The sequence below is a fragment of the Solenopsis invicta genome, chromosome 5, assembly GCF_016802725.1.
Source record: "Solenopsis invicta isolate M01_SB chromosome 5, UNIL_Sinv_3.0, whole genome shotgun sequence".
NCBI lineage: Eukaryota > Metazoa > Arthropoda > Insecta > Hymenoptera > Formicidae > Solenopsis > Solenopsis invicta.
Genome location: NC_052668.1, coordinates 12,845,051 through 12,865,098, shown reverse-complemented (window position 1 = coordinate 12,865,098; position 20,048 = coordinate 12,845,051). Strand labels below are relative to the sequence as shown.

General features: G+C 29.3%; 1 protein-coding gene across 6 annotated transcripts; it reads left to right on the top strand.

Annotated features, from left to right (window-relative positions):
• Positions 1 to 1,173: 1,173 nt before the first annotated feature.
• On the top strand, positions 1,174 to 19,950 carry LOC105200010 (acyl-CoA Delta(11) desaturase). 6 transcript variants are annotated; one of them, XM_026132617.2, is made up of 8 exons: positions 10,327 to 10,633; positions 10,700 to 10,755; positions 11,000 to 11,062; positions 14,094 to 14,320; positions 14,959 to 15,089; positions 15,841 to 16,046; positions 16,999 to 17,184; positions 17,387 to 19,950. In XM_026132617.2, the coding sequence occupies exons 3-8, from the start codon at positions 11,019 to 11,021 to the stop codon at positions 17,709 to 17,711; spliced, it is 1,119 nt and encodes a 372-aa protein (XP_025988402.1). In that variant the 5' UTR covers positions 10,327 to 10,633; positions 10,700 to 10,755; positions 11,000 to 11,018; the 3' UTR covers positions 17,712 to 19,950. The 6 variants fall into 6 exon arrangements, with proteins under 6 accessions (XP_011165664.1, XP_039305287.1, XP_025988402.1 ...); XM_039449353.1 differs by lacking the exon at positions 16,999 to 17,184 and having other exon boundaries at positions 10,324 to 10,633; XM_011167365.3 differs by lacking the exon at positions 11,000 to 11,062 and having other exon boundaries at positions 10,328 to 10,501.
• Positions 19,951 to 20,048: the final 98 nt, after the last annotated feature.

Genomic DNA, 20,048 nt, shown 5'->3' with positions numbered 1-20,048 from the left:
CAGGAGTTGTCTGAGTATAAAAAATTTTAATATTATCTGAAATATGTATGATATTGTATAAAATGTTTTTGAAATATGTATAAAAATGCATAATATATATGAAAAAAAGATTTTATTTACGTAACATAACGTCAATAATGTCTCAACCTCTTAGGTACATTTGACGACTGAGACTCATCATTCACTAAGTTATGGATGACGAGTCTAATTCGTCATTCAAATTAGAACAAAACATAGAACGCAAGAATTTTTTCAAATAAATTTTAGAAACATTTCTGCAACATTTTCTATTACATTTTGTGGAATTCTTTAAGACTTATTGCACATAAAATTGTGGAAGGTTAAAACCTTTCTGTATATTTTCTGCGACCATTGGTGCTGTATGGAGAAAGGATAAATTTAAGCGAAAGGAATTTTTTTTTAATTTCCGAATTATAGTATAAAATAAATTCTTTTTCCTTTCCATTCCATTTCTGTTTTACAAACACTCTTAAATGTTTAAAAAGAATTTACTTTTATGTCGCTAATTCTGAGGCCTTTTTTTAAAAAAAAGAATACATTTTGAGTTCATTTTAAATAAATTATGTTGATAATTCATAAAAAATTTAAAAAGATTAATTCTTTTTAAGTTTATAACAACCTTTGCTCTTTGGAAACATATTTAAAATAAAATGTATTTTTTAAACACATGACAATAAGTTGTTTTAATCTAATAAATAAATAAGTTTATTAGATTTTCTTTTAAAATGTATGTTGTATGTTGCCAGATGAATCGATGCTTAAATTATATAAGTTGCCTGGAAAATATAGAGCTTTGACTAAAATATTATTCTTAGATATTGATTTCTTACCTATAAATGCTAAAATATCAAATTATTATTTTGGGCCACTAGATACATCTCTTTTTCTTAAATTTTAATCAACAAACAGAAATTCTTTTCTTGTAATCTGTCTTGATATAATGCTTAAAATAACAATAATATCATCAAAATAAATCATAACAAATAATATATTGTGATTCATTCATCATCAGCGCACCTTCGGACCCGCATGAGAATATCACGTGTTACACATTGATCTTGTTGATTTACCGTGCGAGCACGCGATGGTGCAACCGGTATAGTCTCTCTTTCTCTCTCTTTAAGCATCGCCAATAATATTTAACTCTCGCGGCATGGTGCCGGTCTGTCAGTTCTTTTACGGACGTCGATCGTTATTCACCTGCTGCCGATAAAGCCAGGCAACCACGAAGTCATCACTGGAAAGGCAAAATAATTGAAAGACTCTCTTGTGTTCATCTTCCGCACGTTTGTCATACCAAGAGAAGCAATTCGTCGCCGGTCCTCAGGACGAAACCAGTCGTAAGAGCTGAAGAGGTAGGTTGATGTGATTTATCTATTTATGACTAGCCCCTTAACTTACCCTAGCTTCAATCGCTGCAGGTTTTTGATTTCTCCCCAATAATAGCATCTTTGTTTTTGACGACAAATTATTAAAGCACGAATTTAATACTGATTATTAAAATTTAATAAAAAATTTTATTCTTCTGACCTATTCTAGATACTAGATAATATCCATGAATTTATTTTACCTATTCATTGAGATCGAAGCAAATTCGTCTTCCAGTTCAATATTTGCTTGTTGACAGCACAATTATAGATAAAAAACTATCCTTATGTGTTCCGATTGCATTTGATTTTTGCTTTTACGTTGTTTGTGAATTACTTATTTTATTATTTCATGTACATCGAGTAAATATGTTTATGTTTTGTAATTATATTTCGTAATGAGTGTCTAAAACTAAAAAATAGGAAAAAGAATAATATTGAAAAATACATTATAGCTCTGAGAATGCTTTACTATGCTAGTTGTAACTATATTTACGATGGAAATTAAAATTTTGGACAGAAAGGAATACCGAAACTCAAAATATTTAAATCACACTTAAATTATTTAAACGCAGACTTCTTGCAATTTTCAATTCGTCCGTTATTAATAGGATTTTGTTTTTTTATGAAATTTTTATTTATTTTAAATAAAACTTGTAAATGATTCTCTAGTTTTTCGCTAACTTTTTTAAATATTTAAGTATTTGTAATAAAATCGTTTATTGACAAAAAATTGAAGACAATATTATTTCCGATTACAACTCAGACACTATATGTTATTACTTACATTGACTTACAAATAAATCTTTAAAAAAAGTGTTTGATTAAGTTAATAATATGGTACAATTCATAATTAATGACGTGGTACATTCATTATTCCCACGTGATAGAAAAAAAAGAAATCGAATAAAGCGCTGCGTACAGAGACGAAAGAATACATCGATCAATCACGTGATGTGTTTATCAAGCAAATCTCGTAGTTTTTAATACAAAAAAAGATTGCAATTTCCTCCCACGTGTTATCAGCCACGGTTGAATAATTCTTTTGTTATTAAATATATCCCTTGAGAGAACCAGAGAAAATGAAGGTGGTCTTTTGCGACGTGAGCATATTACACTCTCTCTCTCTCTCTCTCTCTCTATATATATATATATATATATATATATGTATAATATAGCGCGCGCGCGTGCTTCGAATAACTACATCTATAATCACTTTATAATTATAGAATTAAAGTTCAGGAACCTAACCAGAATTATGACTAATGAGAGGCGCGCAATAATTTATGTAAAAAATTGCAAATTCATTATTGAGAGAATATTATCCAATAGCTCGAGATATTTCATCATGTTTCCAAACCGATTCTGTTGTTCAGCATCAATATCGATATTTCAAGTAATAGTTGCCATTGGTTCTTGTACAAAGAAGGTCATTTCTTATGCGGACGTCATTACTCAATTTTTTTATCGTCTTAAAACACATTTCTCTTTACAACGGTACCAATAATACATTAGCCGTTAAGACAGCCGTGAACTTCGGCATTGTTATGAGCAAACATTTAACGGCGGTATGCGAAGCGCATTAATAATACGACAAAAAGTGACAAAAAGTTTGAACGAACGTACCACTTTATTACAAGTATCAAGAAAATGTTTATGGGTAACTTGGACAGTTACAAGTATTCGAGGAATTGGTCTAAACTTCCTGGCAAGATGCGCCGTTATTATATGTACTTGTTACCGATGTGCGAGTCATCGATTGATTCGCCGCGTGCGACGAGTTTCATATTTTTTGTATGAATCGAAAACGCTGTAAATGTAACATATAAATCACGAATAATATTAACATTGGCACATTGAAAAAGCCTCTCGATCTTATTAACAAGTCAATATTTAATATCTTTCATTTTTATTGAGTTATAAATTAAATTTTTTATTAATTAAATAAATTATAATATTAGATATAATAATTTTTAATTCTATTTTATTTTTAAAAGATATATATTTTTTTGAAACTGTTTACGTAATTTATTTTGCAAATGTTTCTTAACAGATTACAATGTGATCTACTCTTGCAGTCATTTCGTAATGGCTAAAGTTTTATTACGAAATAGACTCCGTCGTGATGCGAAGAATAGAGTAGCTATATTTGTGAAATAATCCCATCACGTCGACGTTCTCTGTAAATAAGTGTTTCCTGTTGCATATTTCGTGGAGAATGATCAGGTTGAGGAGCTAATTTTATCTGGATAATCGCTGGACATTATCATATTCAGTATACTATTAATATAGTACGCTAAATGATAATGTAAATATATTTATATTATTTACATACTACAAACAATAAAAAACTGAAACTAGACTGCCTTCTACAGCATATATAATTCAATGATACAGTTTTATATTAATTTGTACATAGTAATTGCATTTCCTATCATTTACATTGCTTAAAACGATAGTCTTCACATAATCTTTCTACTTAAAATTTTTTTGATTTTATACGAAATTTTTTGTTTGACTTTATTTCTTTTATTGCGCAAATAATACAAATATAATTTGTTTTACAGTTGCATAAGATAAGTGATAAGTTACACAAAAAATAACTAAATAATAACAGTAAAAGTAACTATCTTGATAAAAATATATGCAGTTTTTCTAGACACCTAACTAATTACTGTTTAGTATTACTGTATTCTCTGTTTAGTATACTGTATTAGTTGTAACAATACCGTGTGGGAAAGGAACTAGAACTTGATAATTTTATTCAGTAGTTGAAGCAATGTAAACATATGCACAAATACTTGCCCAATTATTGTCTAGTAATAATAGGCAGGTTATTAGGCTTGCTTGTTAATTCAATAGTCTATTTATTGTTCTTGTTTTTGTTTAGTAAATGCGGTCAAATTTTGTTCATCTCTTAAATAGCAATAACAGCAGGCAAAACGTTATATCTTGACTGGGAATTAAAAGTAATAAAATTGTCTAGTAACTATTCAAAAAATGCGTAACATTTCTATCAGAGTAAGTAATGGATTCGGCTATCTTTCAGTGCCATATTGGTTGTATGAAATCAGAAGAAATTGTAATAAATTAATTGCTTCCGAAATAATGGTACGTTTTTCAATTACCACGACAGTTTCTGATAGATGAGAAATGTGACCTTATATTTCAAAAATTATTTTCACACTTTTATGTAAAATCGGACAGATGTCTCAATTTGTAATTTATTTTACAGGTTTCAGAATTACTAAATTATTATGTTTTTAAAATTAAAAATAAAGTTGTACGTAACAATTAATTTATTGTATATTATTCTCACGTTTTGACGTCATACAATGTAATGTCGGGAAATAGCCGAACCTTAAAATTATTTGAATGCAATCATATTAACATCATTCCCTTTTTCAATTCGTGTAAATTATTAATTTCTTTTGCAATTCTTATATTCCATAATATTTTTTTACGTCCTGAATTTTCATGAACTATTCATGAAAATCATAACAATTAGAAGTTTAGTTCCTGAAATTTTTAAAATTTATTAGGATTATAAAAATTATGTCATTTTCAAGTATTCTAAGTATTTTTTTCATATATAGTATTTGAAATTATATGAAAACGATATAACAGTCTTTGTTAGCACGAACTTAATTGTACATAATATTTAAATGTAAATTATAAATTGCTTCTTCTTAAATTGCTTCTTCTCGATTTCTTAAGAAGCACCTAGATCTCCGCGTTCACAAAATTGCGATATTATGTAAATATATTAGCAAATGATTTGAACGATTTGATGCGAAAATGCCCGTTAAATGAGTGATGTAATTCGTCTTTGGCGAAAGCGTACATTCATATTTCTAGGATGACTTAATGTGATGTGACACCATCTGGAAAGTATCAAAGTTCAGATACATACAAGATCACAAATTGTGTTTCATAATAACTATTCTTTTAATTTTCTCGCAACGTATTCATCAACGTATCATACAAATGAAGACTGACAAATAATCTCGACCTGGTATAATTTTTAAACATTTAAAATGTTCTTTTTGTATTATATTAAATTTGTTATTTTCAATTTTATGCAATAAATTGGTAAAAACAAAAAGAAACAGTTGCTTAATAAAGCAATAAAAAAGTTTATTGCACATGATTATTTATTGCATTGCATTGATATTCTATTCACAAATGTGATTGCTTAAACAGATTAATAATTTTCCTCTTTTGTTATTTAGTTGGTATTTGAAAATTTCTATATCTTTATTTTACTCATTTACGTCATTTTTTTCAATCATATTTTTTAAAATAGTTTTTTTTCCATTCAATATATGCTATTCAATAAAATTAAATGATCTTTTCTTTTATCATGAGTTTAAATAGTTGTTTTCGTTGTATTTTTGCTTGTTGAACACAAACTTATTATGCAAATTTGACTATCACGTCACAATTTTAAGGAATCAATAATTTTAATGATTTATCGTTTTGAAGATACATCGTTCTTTTTGACGTCATTCTTTTATAAATTATAATGTGATATTCAGATTAGTATTGCAGCGGACAAAAATACATCGAAAATGGTTATTCACAGTCATAAGCAAGAAGAGATCAAAATGAGATCTTTACATGTAAAAAGAACTATTTTCAAATTGTTATATCGTGAAAATAAACAATCAAAGTGAAACAAAATGCATGTAAAGCTAAAATTAATACTTTTATAAAGTATTAATTTGTAACATAAAAAAATATTTAATACCGGTGTTACAACGTCATAAAATTTTTAAAATTGAAAATTTTTTTAGCCTTATGCTATATTTTTTTTAATTGTGATGTAGCCAAATTTTGACAATTGATTCAATTGACAAAAATGCGCTGAAAATGAGCATTGCTCGGATTGCAAAAAAAGATTAAATTTTATTGGGCAATATATTGTAATTCTGCAAAAATAATTGTTTTTTTCTAATTAATATCTGAAAAAGAAAATAATACAAGATAAATTAACAAACTATTTGAAATTAAGATTGTAAAATTTAAAGAATAATTTTGGAGGCTAAATTAAAAATTGTAAATACGTAATTTCGTGTCAAGTATAAGTTAAATCTGACTGAATGCGTTTCTAATACAGAAAATCAATAATTTAGTTTTACTCTAATATTATTTTTTTTGTGTGTGTCACAATGTAAGTGCGTGATCGCGCAAAATTGAACGTTTTACGTGATGAATACGTATGAGGAAGTGAGATAAAACAAGACGAGCAGCCGTTACACACGTGATCCGTTCATGCATACTATCCGCGTATTCACACATGCGATGCGACACTTCACCGGCCGGCGTATATGTTGAACGTTTCTAGACTTAAAAATAAAAACTTTTTATTATTATTAATATAAGTTTTTCGATAAAATGTTACAGATATTTATAAATCTAAAAGCTTAAATTAACGAATGCAATTCAGATGTTAAAACTAGATTCAATACGCATTTTCAATATGCATCTTGTCAGATTCAAAGATACGCGTATACGTGTATGTGACTTGGTAACGTGTATGTACAGTCGTGAGCTAAAAGGTTGCAACACATTTTTGTCGAAAGCTTTTGGAATGTAGACTTGCTCATCGAACGGCGAACGTCATTGGTTTACCTGTGGATCCAACCAATTACGTTCGCCTATCGATGAGCAAGTTTACATTTCAAAAACCATCAAAGAAAATGTGTTGCAACCTTTTAGCTCACGACTGTACAAAAATAAGCGAGCACGCGGTCGTACGAGTTGCGATCAACCAATGCGATCGCATCGCCAGCGTGACGATTACGTGTACGCAACTTCACGTCCACGTGGTCGCTTGAGATGCGTGCGCGGAGATGAAGCCCATGTTATGCCTGAATCACACCAGCGAGTGGCGATTGCGTTTTGTGTTTGAATCTCTCGATCAATCAGAGAAAAAAGTATTGGTGCTTAATGAAGCTCTTTTCTTATTATTTAGGATTAGGTAGTAACTAATTAAAAAGATAAATGTTAAATAAAAAAGTTAAACAGTTAATAACTTTTAATTTAGTTAAACGTTAATAATTTAGTTTTTAACTTTAAATATCAATTTTAATTTTAACTATAATAATTATTTTTGAAACACAAACCTTTTTTTAAATTAAAAATTTATTTAAATGTGAAAGAAGTATATAAAAGAAAAAAATGTATTTTCACTTAAAATTCAATACTTTTTCGTTATTTCACATAAACTTAATTTTCAAAGATATTAAAAATTTATTTGATAATCCATATTATAATTGTTTTGAGTAATTTAATTAAAAAAAAAATAATACAAATTTTTTTTCAATTTTAATTTTATTTAATGTAAATAATGTGTGTGTGTGTGTGCTTTTCAAAATTTATTTTTAATTTAACTTAAGATAATTTAATCTTAATGTAACTTTTAATTGAGTTAACTTTTTCTTCATGTAACTTAACTAAATTAAATTAATTTTAGAAATCAAATATATTTTTAATCGCCTCTGATATACTAATATATAAAATACAAGCGCCACGTATATACGTACCTGGCGCAGCATGTGTGAATCACGTTAGATAATAATCGTACGATGTACGCCTGATGCAAGGGTCAGCGAGCATTACCCCGAGTGTTACTCGCGTGAATTATTACACGGGTTCATATTGTAGAGCAGAATGGGGCAAAAAACAACACATCTGACAGAAATAACTGATGGAAATTACGATTAAGTGCCTGAGCAAAAAACAAAATAGTCGTAATTGTATAGTCGTAAATTCAATGCACAAACAATTGACATGAAACAATAATTGTGTCAACAATTGACATTTGCGTTATTCGTTAATAATATGCAATCGCATATTATTAACGAATCGCTATAATTGGTGATTAATGTCAATTGTTTGTGCGTTTACAATTTACGATTGCGACTACGACTCTATTACGGCCATCTTTCTGCGCAAACTCTAAATTTTTTAATTTATTTCATCAACTCTTGACTAATAAATCCATGAGATCACGCGTTTTGGACGATTTATGCGTGTACATAAAATTAATAATTAATTACCTATTAAGTAGATAGTTTTTTTAATTCATTTAAATATGCGGGAATAACAACGTTTTTTTTTAAATAAAGAAATAAAAAATTTACACAATTGGGAGAGATTGGTCTTTTAAAAAAAGCGCGGAGTTCTTTAGGTAGTCAGTAGTTTAGTACTGCTGATAGATACGCAGTCGATATTCGTCGGAAGAGCAGAATGCGCGCGATTCTAGTCTGTCCCGTCCATTCGCCAATTTCAGGTGGCGAGAGTTGCACGACGCGATTCCATTGGTTCAGACGGTCTCAGCTGAGGTCTCGTACCAGTCGATCGTCGGTTCACCCATACCAGACGGTATTCATTTATTCTCCCCCCAATCCTTCTTATAACAGCTGATATAATACCAGTTTCAACGAACTAGATGTTAAAGAGAGACAGAGAGAAAAAAAAGAAATATAATGATTTCGAGAAGCTGAGAGCAAAGGTTTCATTCCAAACTAGATTTTTAAAGTTGCGGATCACTCGTCTCACGAGTTTTTTTTTTTTTTTTTTACAACTTTTACAATTAATAACCATGAGTAGGCGGAAGAGTTTTGAAAAACAAGACTTTATTTTTTAAAAGATAGCTTTGCAATTTAAATCATATTTTATCAAATGTTATTAAAAATTAAGAAATAAGAAAGTACTTTTATTCAAGAAAAACTATGTCTAAATTTGTCGCAAAGATTACGAAAGAATCTATAATCACATACAGTGATAATGAATGCGCCTGACGTACGCGTATATTCTCAAATCGTTTAAATGAACGGTGATATAGATAAAACGCGAAGTGATTACGTGCGACCGAGATCTACTATCGGAATCAGCTGTTTCACGAAAATAGACTGCCTGCCGTTTGATGACGTAACAGATATAATTTTCTAATCACGCGGGATAAAGACAAAAAGATCATGCAATTATCGATACAATCGACAATAAGAATCGGCGATAAGTGTTAATTGGTAAATGAGTTTTTTATAGATATATTAGACTGATTTTAAAACGCGTATACAAATATGCAAATCAGTATTTGTCAGCATTAGTAGTGAACATTATGTGACGTGAATGCTAAATGAAATTTATGAAAGCCAATTATTAATGTTCTTATATTGTTTCTTGTACTTTTTATTTTTTTATCGAATATTCTAACAACGTAATTATATTATAAAATAATAATTTTATAAAATATCTCTTAATTAAAGTACGCTAAAAGTTAAATAAGATGATATAAATATTGAATGGAATTTATTGTACTATGCACTTTCTTTTATCTACCACAACACTGGAGATAATCATTAATTATATGGCAATTTAATCCATTACGCGCATTTCTGTTCATTGTCAACACATTCCATTGATAAATAATATGCTTATAAATCATATACCAATAGCGAATGATAAATGATTTTTGCTTGTTACGATATAATATCATTGACTAATCGATCTGCTACGTGAGAAACGTAATCTCGAAGCATTTGCAGCCGTGACAATAAACTCGTTTGAAGTTCAAGGTCGTTCTTGAGGCCGCGTTCTCAATCCTGTTTACACATAATCACATATAAAATTGTCTACGGTCGCTATACAATTATGATAGCTTTTCATCAATGTACAATAAACGTACAATGCAACAAATGAGTGATATTGTTTAATCGCGTTAAAAAAAAGCTAAACATACTTATACTCTATACGTTGTTTATATATAGCATAAACTCGTTATTTCGATTCAATAATTTTATTCTGTTAGCCGTATTATTTAGAGGATCAGCTGATCTCTCATCAGCCGTTTCTGCGCAAGCGGTTGTCGAAAATATCGTGTGTTGGGCGTCCCGGCGCCACGCAAGCCTGCGCCTGGAGCACGTCCGTCGAGGAGCCAGCCGGCAGTCGGTGCATGGCTCTCGACTAGAGATCTTGCGTTTCTACTCTAATATTCGCTATCGAGAAGCATAGGCGGTTCACTCTTCGGTTCAGGTGCATTTACTCCGGCGTGACAAAATTGAGAGCGATCTACGGAATTACAATTACAAGCATAAACGAACTGTGTACGTATGCACGTCGATCTCGGTGTCTCGTAAGCCAATAATTTAGAAGCTGTTAAGTGCTTCGCGTCAAAGGAGAATCGAGACCAAGTTGACTAAAATAATCGAGACAGTCGTTAAAATAGAAAAAAAAAGGTTTGAGATTTTAAATCTGTACATGTAAGACGATCTAACAATAAGTTAAAAATTTATTTTTCGCAGCTATGACAGTGTGAAAAGCCATACTCCGTTATTACGCTGGAATAACAAGTGCGTGTGTGAGTATTCTTCGCGGTTTCACTAGCATTATTGATGAATCGAGTCTAAGTACGTGTCTCGCGACATGAGTTTCTAACTCGGATAACCGGGATGTCAGCTGGTAGCTCCGTCGCGATGATGTAGTGAAAGTTTTAGGTGTCATTTCCCTGAAATCACTATCGCCGGGCACCGATTACTAATTAGCGAACGAGCTACTGCGCTTGTGCGTGTACACACGACGTAATAGTTGCTTTACGTTTCTAGGTCATGCATTATCTGGAAAATGTCCATGAGCGTACTAAGGATTTTGATCGAAGGGCATCAGGGGTGGGCAGTATTTGAAATACGTATTTAAATACATTTTGTATTTTGTATTTGAATACTTTTTTTTTTAGAGTATTTGGTATTTTGAATTTTATTTGTATAATACATTTAAACTATGTAGAAAAAAACTATGTAAAAAATTTTTTTTATAAAAGTTAGTCCTAGCTATCCACATATATTTTTAGTTATTTTCCTTTCCATTCATGGGTTTCTGGGGCCTTGTAATTTTGACACACTATATCTCTGAACAGAAAGCATATTTTTTAGTTTATAATATATGAAATCGATACCACAAAATCTGATAAAGACGATAAACCAGAATCAAATAAAAAATAATTTATTCTTAAGTAATTACAATTTTTTAAAAATTATGTTGTAAAAATTTGCAAAAATGAGTCTTTTGAGTAAAAAAGTCTTAAATTTTTAAATTTCAATTTAAAGTCAGTAGGGTTTTTTAATCGACCTTTGGGAGTCTTTAATAAAAAAAATAATTTGACATAAATCATTCCAAAAAGTTTAATTATTTAAAATATCGAAAATCGACGTTTCTGAAAAATTGACAAATCATGATTTTACACTAATGAATAAAATTGTTTATTATTTGATATAAAATGATAGATAACGGATTGTAATGAATAAATATTATTATATAATTAATGAGTTCAAATTTTGAGGAGAATCCTGGAAACTTCATAGTACTCGCGCGCGATCAATATTTCGAATTGACGGAAATCTTGAAATTAAGATTATAGTGATTATGTTTGAGCTATTACGTAATCTAGCCATTTTTAAGCTATAAAACAAAATTTATCGCTGCAAGAGAAGTTGCAAAGAGATCACAATATCATATACATTATTATTTTAAAATAGATAGATTTCGTATTCATGTTTAATAATATCTTTTCAAATTTTACAACTACAGCTTTATAATTGCGACTAAAATCTTTTTACGTGCAATGGCTTTAAAAAAGTTATTTATACGAAACAATATGATTAAAATCTATAGGGACCAAATCGTAATGTCTTCTTTTAAGACGAGAAGTCCTTTAAATATTATTTAGTCTTGTTTATTTTGTTTTGAGAAAAATAGAAAACAACACTTTTTAACCATTTTTTTTATCTGAATTTTTTTATTTGGACCATATTTTTTACTTGAAAAAAGTTGAATGTAAAAAAGTTTCTTTCATTTATTTATTACCTATTTACCGGTATTATTTATAGTAAAAAATTGTTATTTATTGTTAGTTTTATTACATATTAAGTTCATACGGTGACAATCAACTCAAGAAAGCAACTGAACGACCGAATCATAATAGCAGTACGCCAAATATTATCAGAACAGTGTATGACTGTAATGCAAACTGTCAGTGTTAGATGCAATATATGAGACAAGAAATCTACTTTTTGAGCAATACGTTCATTAAAAAAGTAATAGTACGAGTAAATGTAATAACATATAATAAATAAATAATATATAAAAATGAAAAAAATGAAAATTTTTTCAACATTAGACTTTCTTTGAGTAAAAAAATATGATGTAAGTAAAAAATTCAAGCAAAAAAAGTTCAACATTTCTTTGTTTTTTAATCTTTATTCCAAAGCAAAGCAAAAATGAGCAAGTCTATAAAAATTTTTAGATTTTGACTCTTACACGTTTTCGAAGTCTTGATACTTAATTTCGGAACACTTTATATATGAACTCATAATTTGCTGCTTCTGATATTTCTTTTATCGATCGCTTTTGCGTTATATGCCACTGCCATTCATACCATGATACTTTCGTGACTCCAGTAGAGCATCGATAATGACAAAGCTATTGCACGAGTCATGTTAACTTCATCAAATAAGCCGTGCAAATATAATTATCATCGCGGCGGTCTCGTCAAAGGAGACATTTTATTCTCGACATCAACTTTCATTTAGGAATAATTTAGATATGACTTCATAAAAATTTAGCTGATTTTAATTTTACAAATATTGTACATATTGAGTGTGCTCTGATAGATCTGTCGAAAATATTCCTTTTAGTCTTAAAATTGGTAGCGCTGTAATTAACTTCGATGCGTTGTAAATAGGAACAGTTGACTTTGTGATTACCTTAATTATTACTTTGACCATCAGAGAGGTTATTTTAATTTTTTTTTTATTTAAATAATACGTGATGAGAATTATTTATAAAATAATTCTTATTGTAAACTATTTATTTAAATAACTTATAGATTACTGTGGCCTCCCCAACTACTTAACGTGAACAGAATAAACTTAATTATGTACTAGTGCACACAAACGTATTTAATCTAATTTATTAATATAGTATTGATAAATTAAAATTAATCAAAACTTATGATTTTTAGCTTTATGTAATTATTTTGGAAGTATTAATCTTATTAAGCTTTACTTCCTATTTTACAATAAAATTTACAATAAAAAATTTTGTTATCAAATACTATTTTAATAAATAATACGCAATAAGAATTATTTTATAAATAACTGAAGTAAAAAAGAATTAAAACAACATCTCTGCTGGTCAAGACAACTGGAGTAATCATAGAAGTCAACTGTACCGTTGCGGAACGCATCAAATTTAGTTACAACGCTATCAATTTAATTTTATGAATAAAAGAAATATTTTCCACAGATCTATCAAAACACACCCATTATATATCACATTTATTATAAAGTATAGCAAGTTGACGTGATTTATTTCTATTTTGACGTCAACTGTTATCTAAATTATTTTTGTTATTTCGTAAGATTTTGAAATTCAAATGATGTGAATTAAACAAGCAAATTTTAACTTATTTTTTTCTTACTCATATCTCAATGTAGCAGTACGTTAAGTATTTGGAATAATAATTAAGTATTCAGAATAATATGAATAATTAAAGTGAGACAGCGTAATAAATAAATTAGGCAAATAAAGAAAGTTTAACATAGTTATTCAATGCAATTAATGTAAATAGTAATGTAAAATTTTTACATATTAAAATTTTAAATAAGAAATAATGGGAATTTATTATGTGGCTGTTAACAGATTTTACACAACAATGGCGCCGAATATAACAAGTACACCTACAGGAGTGCTGTTCGAAGATGAGACTCTCGCCGAATCGCAAGTAGTTGAAGAGCTGAAGAGTAAAACTAAATATGTTAGGCGCATTGTGTGGAGAAATGTGATTATTTTCTCGTTCCTACATCTCGGTGCCCTTTTCGGCGTTTACCTTTTATTTACATCGGCTAAATTTGCGACCATCTTATTCGGTGAGTGATCCAATTTTTATTGTGTGGCGTAACGTATTCCGTATTTGATCACAAAATAATAAAATAATATTTTTATTTATATAACGGAGAATTATATCACATAAAAATATTATTCCATCGATCACACATTATTTGCTACGATACAATTAAATCCAATCAATATATTATCGCGTTAATGTATTCGTTGTAACAGACTCTGTTTACTTTGTATTTATATGAAGTTTCAACGCGAGCAATTAACGGGATGTTAATTAAATCGGTTAAAATACTACAAATTTCACATATTTATAACTCTTTTGATACCCAGTTACAAAAATTTCTTTTATGATTTTGTTTCGTTATTTATTTTGATTTCTTTTATTGATTTTGTTTCGTTGTTTCATTATTCTAACACATTTTTTAAAATGTTACATAAGATTATTTTAACCAGTATTAAGCTAAGATAGTTTAAAATCATCTAGATAAAGATAATATATATAAATTACGTTCTGGTTATGCAACATTCTACTAAATTTTCTGTTCTGCGTTATCAATCATATTTCTCGTAATATAACTTGTTATTTAATAAGAATTGATGATCATTGAAGCAAATCGACGCAAGACCCCTGCGTGTATCAATATGATTTTCTCGATTGCAGCAATTTTCTTGTATCAAATCAGCGGCTTGGGAATCACAGCTGGGGCTCACCGACTCTGGGCACATCGATCTTACAAAGCAAAGTGGCCTCTTCAGCTGCTACTTGTGATTATGAACACTGTAGCGTTTCAGGTAAGTAGATCTCACAGAAACTAAAGAGCAGTTAAGAAATAAGAATTTTTGTGAAAAGTAAAATCCTCTAATAATTAATAATTAGTTTTTCTCACGACGGATTCTAACGCTAAGAGTTTGATCGAAGATTGATAAGACTCATCAATATTTACGATATAACAATTGGTTAAATAAGAAAAAATCGATTCTTTCCTGCAGCTAATGAGACATAATAAAATCAGTCGATGCAAGCATAAAACACGCGTCGCGTGTAGAAAATGAGAAAATAACGTGATCCGACGCGTCCTTAAATTTGGTTAAATAAGTGATCTATTGTTAGGAAAAAAATATATTCGTCCTTATAAGCTTGAGAATATAGAAGACGGAATGGACGTAGACATGGACGTATATTTCCAGTATTTTTTATTTATCGCGATACACAGTCTGTCTAATAAGAGCGTGGCTAGTTTATAAAAAAATTTAATTGTCTAGATTTTAAAATACATAGGTATATTCTATTTGATTAGTGCTAAAATGCAATTACAATATGTCCAGTAAGCAGCGGCGTTAATAATTGATAACTGACTGACATCGAAATGTACTTTGAGCTAATTATAAGTTCATGGTGAAAATATTTTTACTATCCGTGTTTTTAAATTTTTGCAAACGAGCCACCGCAATAAGCAGATAATATTTTTTAAATGTGCGATTAAATTAATAATTAGGACTTTCCATATTAGTATCTATTAAAATATAATTTTGTTGAATCTAGGATGCTGCGGTCGACTGGGCCAGAGACCATAGGGTTCATCACAAATACACTGAAACCGACGCCGATCCGCATAATGCTAAAAGAGGTTTCTTCTTCGCGCATATGGGCTGGCTACTTTGCAGAAAACATCCAGACGTCAAAGAAAAGGGCAAAGGCATCGACTTAAGCGATCTTGAAAGCGATCCGATATTGGCATTCCAAAAGAAGTACGTGTTCATATTAGTCGAAATAATGTTGCGTTTAACAAATATATATATAAAGGAAAGAAGAAAATTGTGGAATATTATTTTGTTTTTTGACAATATTTCAGTAAATATTTACGCGACACAATTTTAACCAACTCAATTTATTAACCTTAGAGTTCTATTAATCTTCCTACAGATAAAAGTTTATCGAGTATGTAGAACAAATATAATTTACAATTTACTGAAAAAGGAGAAAAGGGTGCATGTGAAATAGGAGGGGGATCGTAGAATACTAACAACTAATGTCATGAAAGGCACTTTTATTTATAAAATAAATATAAAGTAATAATTTTTTGTAGATTTTATAGACAAAAAAGTGCCACAAAATAATGTTTTATGAACATTTTATAAATTATATTCTATTAAAAAAAATTTTTTTTAATAACGTTTTTGCTTACAAATTTTTTAAAATAAAACTTGAAACTTATTAAACTAATTTCTTTGCTTTTAATTGTACAATATTTACAATAAGAGTGTAAAGTTGCAAGAGAGATGCACGTACATGGTGGACGATCATATTCCTCAACCTTCATAAAATGTGACTGCCGAATTCAAACGCACATTACAACATACATCAAATTTAATAATATTATTTGAAATTTACATTCAAGACTTTTAAGGTTAAAATTAAAAAATTAATATGTTACGTACTTCTCAAAATTATATAAAGAGAATACATTTTCTGTAACATTTTCTGCTACCTACAAAACTGAAAGTCAGTCTTATAAAAACACAGTGAATATTAATGACCAGTAATAATTCTACAATGTCTAAATAAATTGTAACAAAATAATTTTAATGGATGCTTTAGAATTCAGCGCGAGTTATACGAGATATCATGATATACCACCATCCCAGATAGATTCTACAACAGCCGTTCTTTTTTTAATAAATTATTATTTGTTTTTCTTAGATATTATATCATACTGATGCCATTGTTCTGCTTTATTTTACCAACCGTTATTCCGGTCATGTTTTGGGGCGAGACATGGACAAATGCTTACTTTATTCCGACCGTACTCCGTTATGTTTTCACGTTAAATATGACATGGCTGGTAAATTCCGCGGCTCATTTGTTTGGCAACAAACCTTACGACAGGTAAGTGTCAATCGGTTAAGACAATGTACGAGTGTATTTTTTAAATCAAATTTTATATTTTCTCAACTTTATTTTTGGAGAAGAAAATCAAAGTTTCTACTCTTTGTTCCTTAAGTCTTTATTAGTCTTATGTAAAGAACTTATTTTTGGAGCAGTAAAATTAGCGTTCAATTATAGGCAATTGCTTTATTGTTTGTTATAGACATATTAATCCAGCGGAGAACAAAGGTGTTGCCATGTTTGCCCTCGGTGAAGGATGGCACAATTACCATCACGTATTTCCTTGGGATTATAAGACGGCCGAACTCGGCAATTACAGGCTCAATTTCACGACAGCCTTCATCGACTTTTTCGCGAAGATCGGCTGGGCCTATGATTTAAAGACCGTATCCGAGGAAACGATAAAGAAACGTGTGGAGAGAACGGGCGACGGCAGTCACGAGTTATGGGGTTGGGGTGATAAAGATCAAACGCAGGAGGAAAGAGATGCAGCGATAGTGACGCATCATCACACGAAGATGCAATAGAATCCTGCGGGTGTGATTCTCGATAAAATAAATTTTTTTCTCATTTGTCTACGGTGGATTATGAATTGATTTGTTTGGACAAATTTTATAATATTAAAAATACTATTTATTTAAGTCGATCTTCCAGGATTTACGTCTCGACCGTCGTATTTAAATTGCGACATGTCGTTGCACGATTATTTGGCGGGATCCATATAATACAGTCTTGGAACGCTTGACATCGAGCAGGATTTTTATAATGTTGATGTTCTGGATCACACGCTAAACTAGCTCGATAACTTGATTTTTTCTGAAATATACTAAGTTAGTTTTTGAATTTTATTACGTAATTAAAATATATTTTGTATATATACAAATATATATATATATATGTGTGTGTGTGTGTGTGTGTGTGTGTGTGTGTGTGTGTGTGTGTGTGTGTGTGTGTGTGTGTGTGTGTGTGTGTGTGTGTGTGTATATATATATATAATTGTATAATTTGTATAACATTGTCGAATATAATAACTTTGTAATTTTGCTTATTACAGTAACGTGTAAATTTGTAGTACGAGTAAAAATATTGACATGGTACAAAAATTACAAATCTATTTAATATAAATATAAATTACATTTTTAGAAACGTTGCTAAATTATTGCTCAATTTTAATAAGTACGTATTTACTACATGACCAAATTTTGTATGATGTATATTTTCGATCAAAGTAAATAATTTGGTTCTCAAACCAGATCTTGAGACAATAGCGTGTTGTTGTTAAATTAACTTTAAAAAGTATTGTATTGTTCAGCAAAACACTTTTCAACAAATTTATAGTTAAATCCTTAATTTTCCTTTCTTTTATGATACGGACATAACAATTCTTTAAGTTTTTATTTGCAACGCTGTAAAAAGTTATTTGCTTTGTACATTGAAAATACAACACGTTTTTGTAAGTTTTCTTTCAGTTAGTTCCTACTAAAGTAATATTTCATGTTTATGTTATACAAATTAATTTATTGGTAACAATGAATTTGGTATAATTTATCAATATAACTAATCCTGTACGTTTCTCATGGAGAAGTATGTAAATAAAAAAGTTTATGTTAATAGTAATTAAGTTAAACTAAAGTGAACGTAATTATCCAATATGATGTAAAATGAGAAACATATGTACGTTTGTATTATTTTGTTATTTTCTTTGTATTGGTTAATTTCTTTGTATTGCTTCGAGAATAACTATTTTGTAAAAGATTGTGATGTAAAAGCACAACGATGAGATAAGAAAAAAATCACGATTTCTAACGGAACTCGTTATACTTTTCGTTTTAATTAAGTAAGTGATTACTTTTTTTTAACGATATAATTACTTTTAAAGCACTTTATATTCATTGTTTGTGATGCACATTTTGTTTTTTTTTAAAGATAAAAAATACTTCTTTATTTATTTTTCTTCTTTTATGAGACTATGTGTAAAGAAATACGATGATTTGACTTTGTAAGTGCCCAAAATTAATCGAACGTTACATTAATTACTATTCTTACAGGACTCAAATTAACATTATTAACATGCAACAATTGTTCTGATACTTGTTAGCACATTTGACTTTAAATCAAGACAAATTGTAAATTTCTACAATTGCTTTTTTAGTTGCATGTTTTATATTATTTGGTTGTTACATAAGTTACATAAGTTATATTTCTAATTTATGTTTTATTGAAAAAAAGGTAGATGGACTATACAAACTTATATAATAAAATAATGTATCAAATTCTTGGTGTAATTTAAATTATATTTCTGTTATTTAGTAATTACTTGTTCGTCCAGTATAATAAAATATAAGCATGAAAAATGATAATTATCGTTTACCGAGAGCATAAAATTATTAAAATTATTCTTGTTAATAAAAATAAAAAACCAGGTATGACCGTATTGTATTGTATTTTACAATAGGCTGTCATATTAATAATTAAAACAAAATGTTTAATAAAATATATATTTTTATGTAAACACATTATGTATCTTGTGTCTCTTTATTCAGCGCTAAAAGGAATGCTAATTTTAAGGCCATTGAAAAATTCAAATGAGTCCAATTAATCCCACCTCGTAAGAGTTAAAACATCACTATAAAATATATTTTCTAGTATTGTCTAAGTTATTTCAACTTAAAGTTAGTTCATTAATTGTATAAGATCGGATTCAAATAAATTTAGTAAGACTTCTTCTTTGAATGTATTTGAATAAACTGCTTGATTTTACAATGATATGACCAATCTTGTTATACGTATTATGGATTGGAAACGTTTTATATGCTAATAAATTTGCACGAGTTGGAGAATCAAGCCTCATATAATGTAGGTTG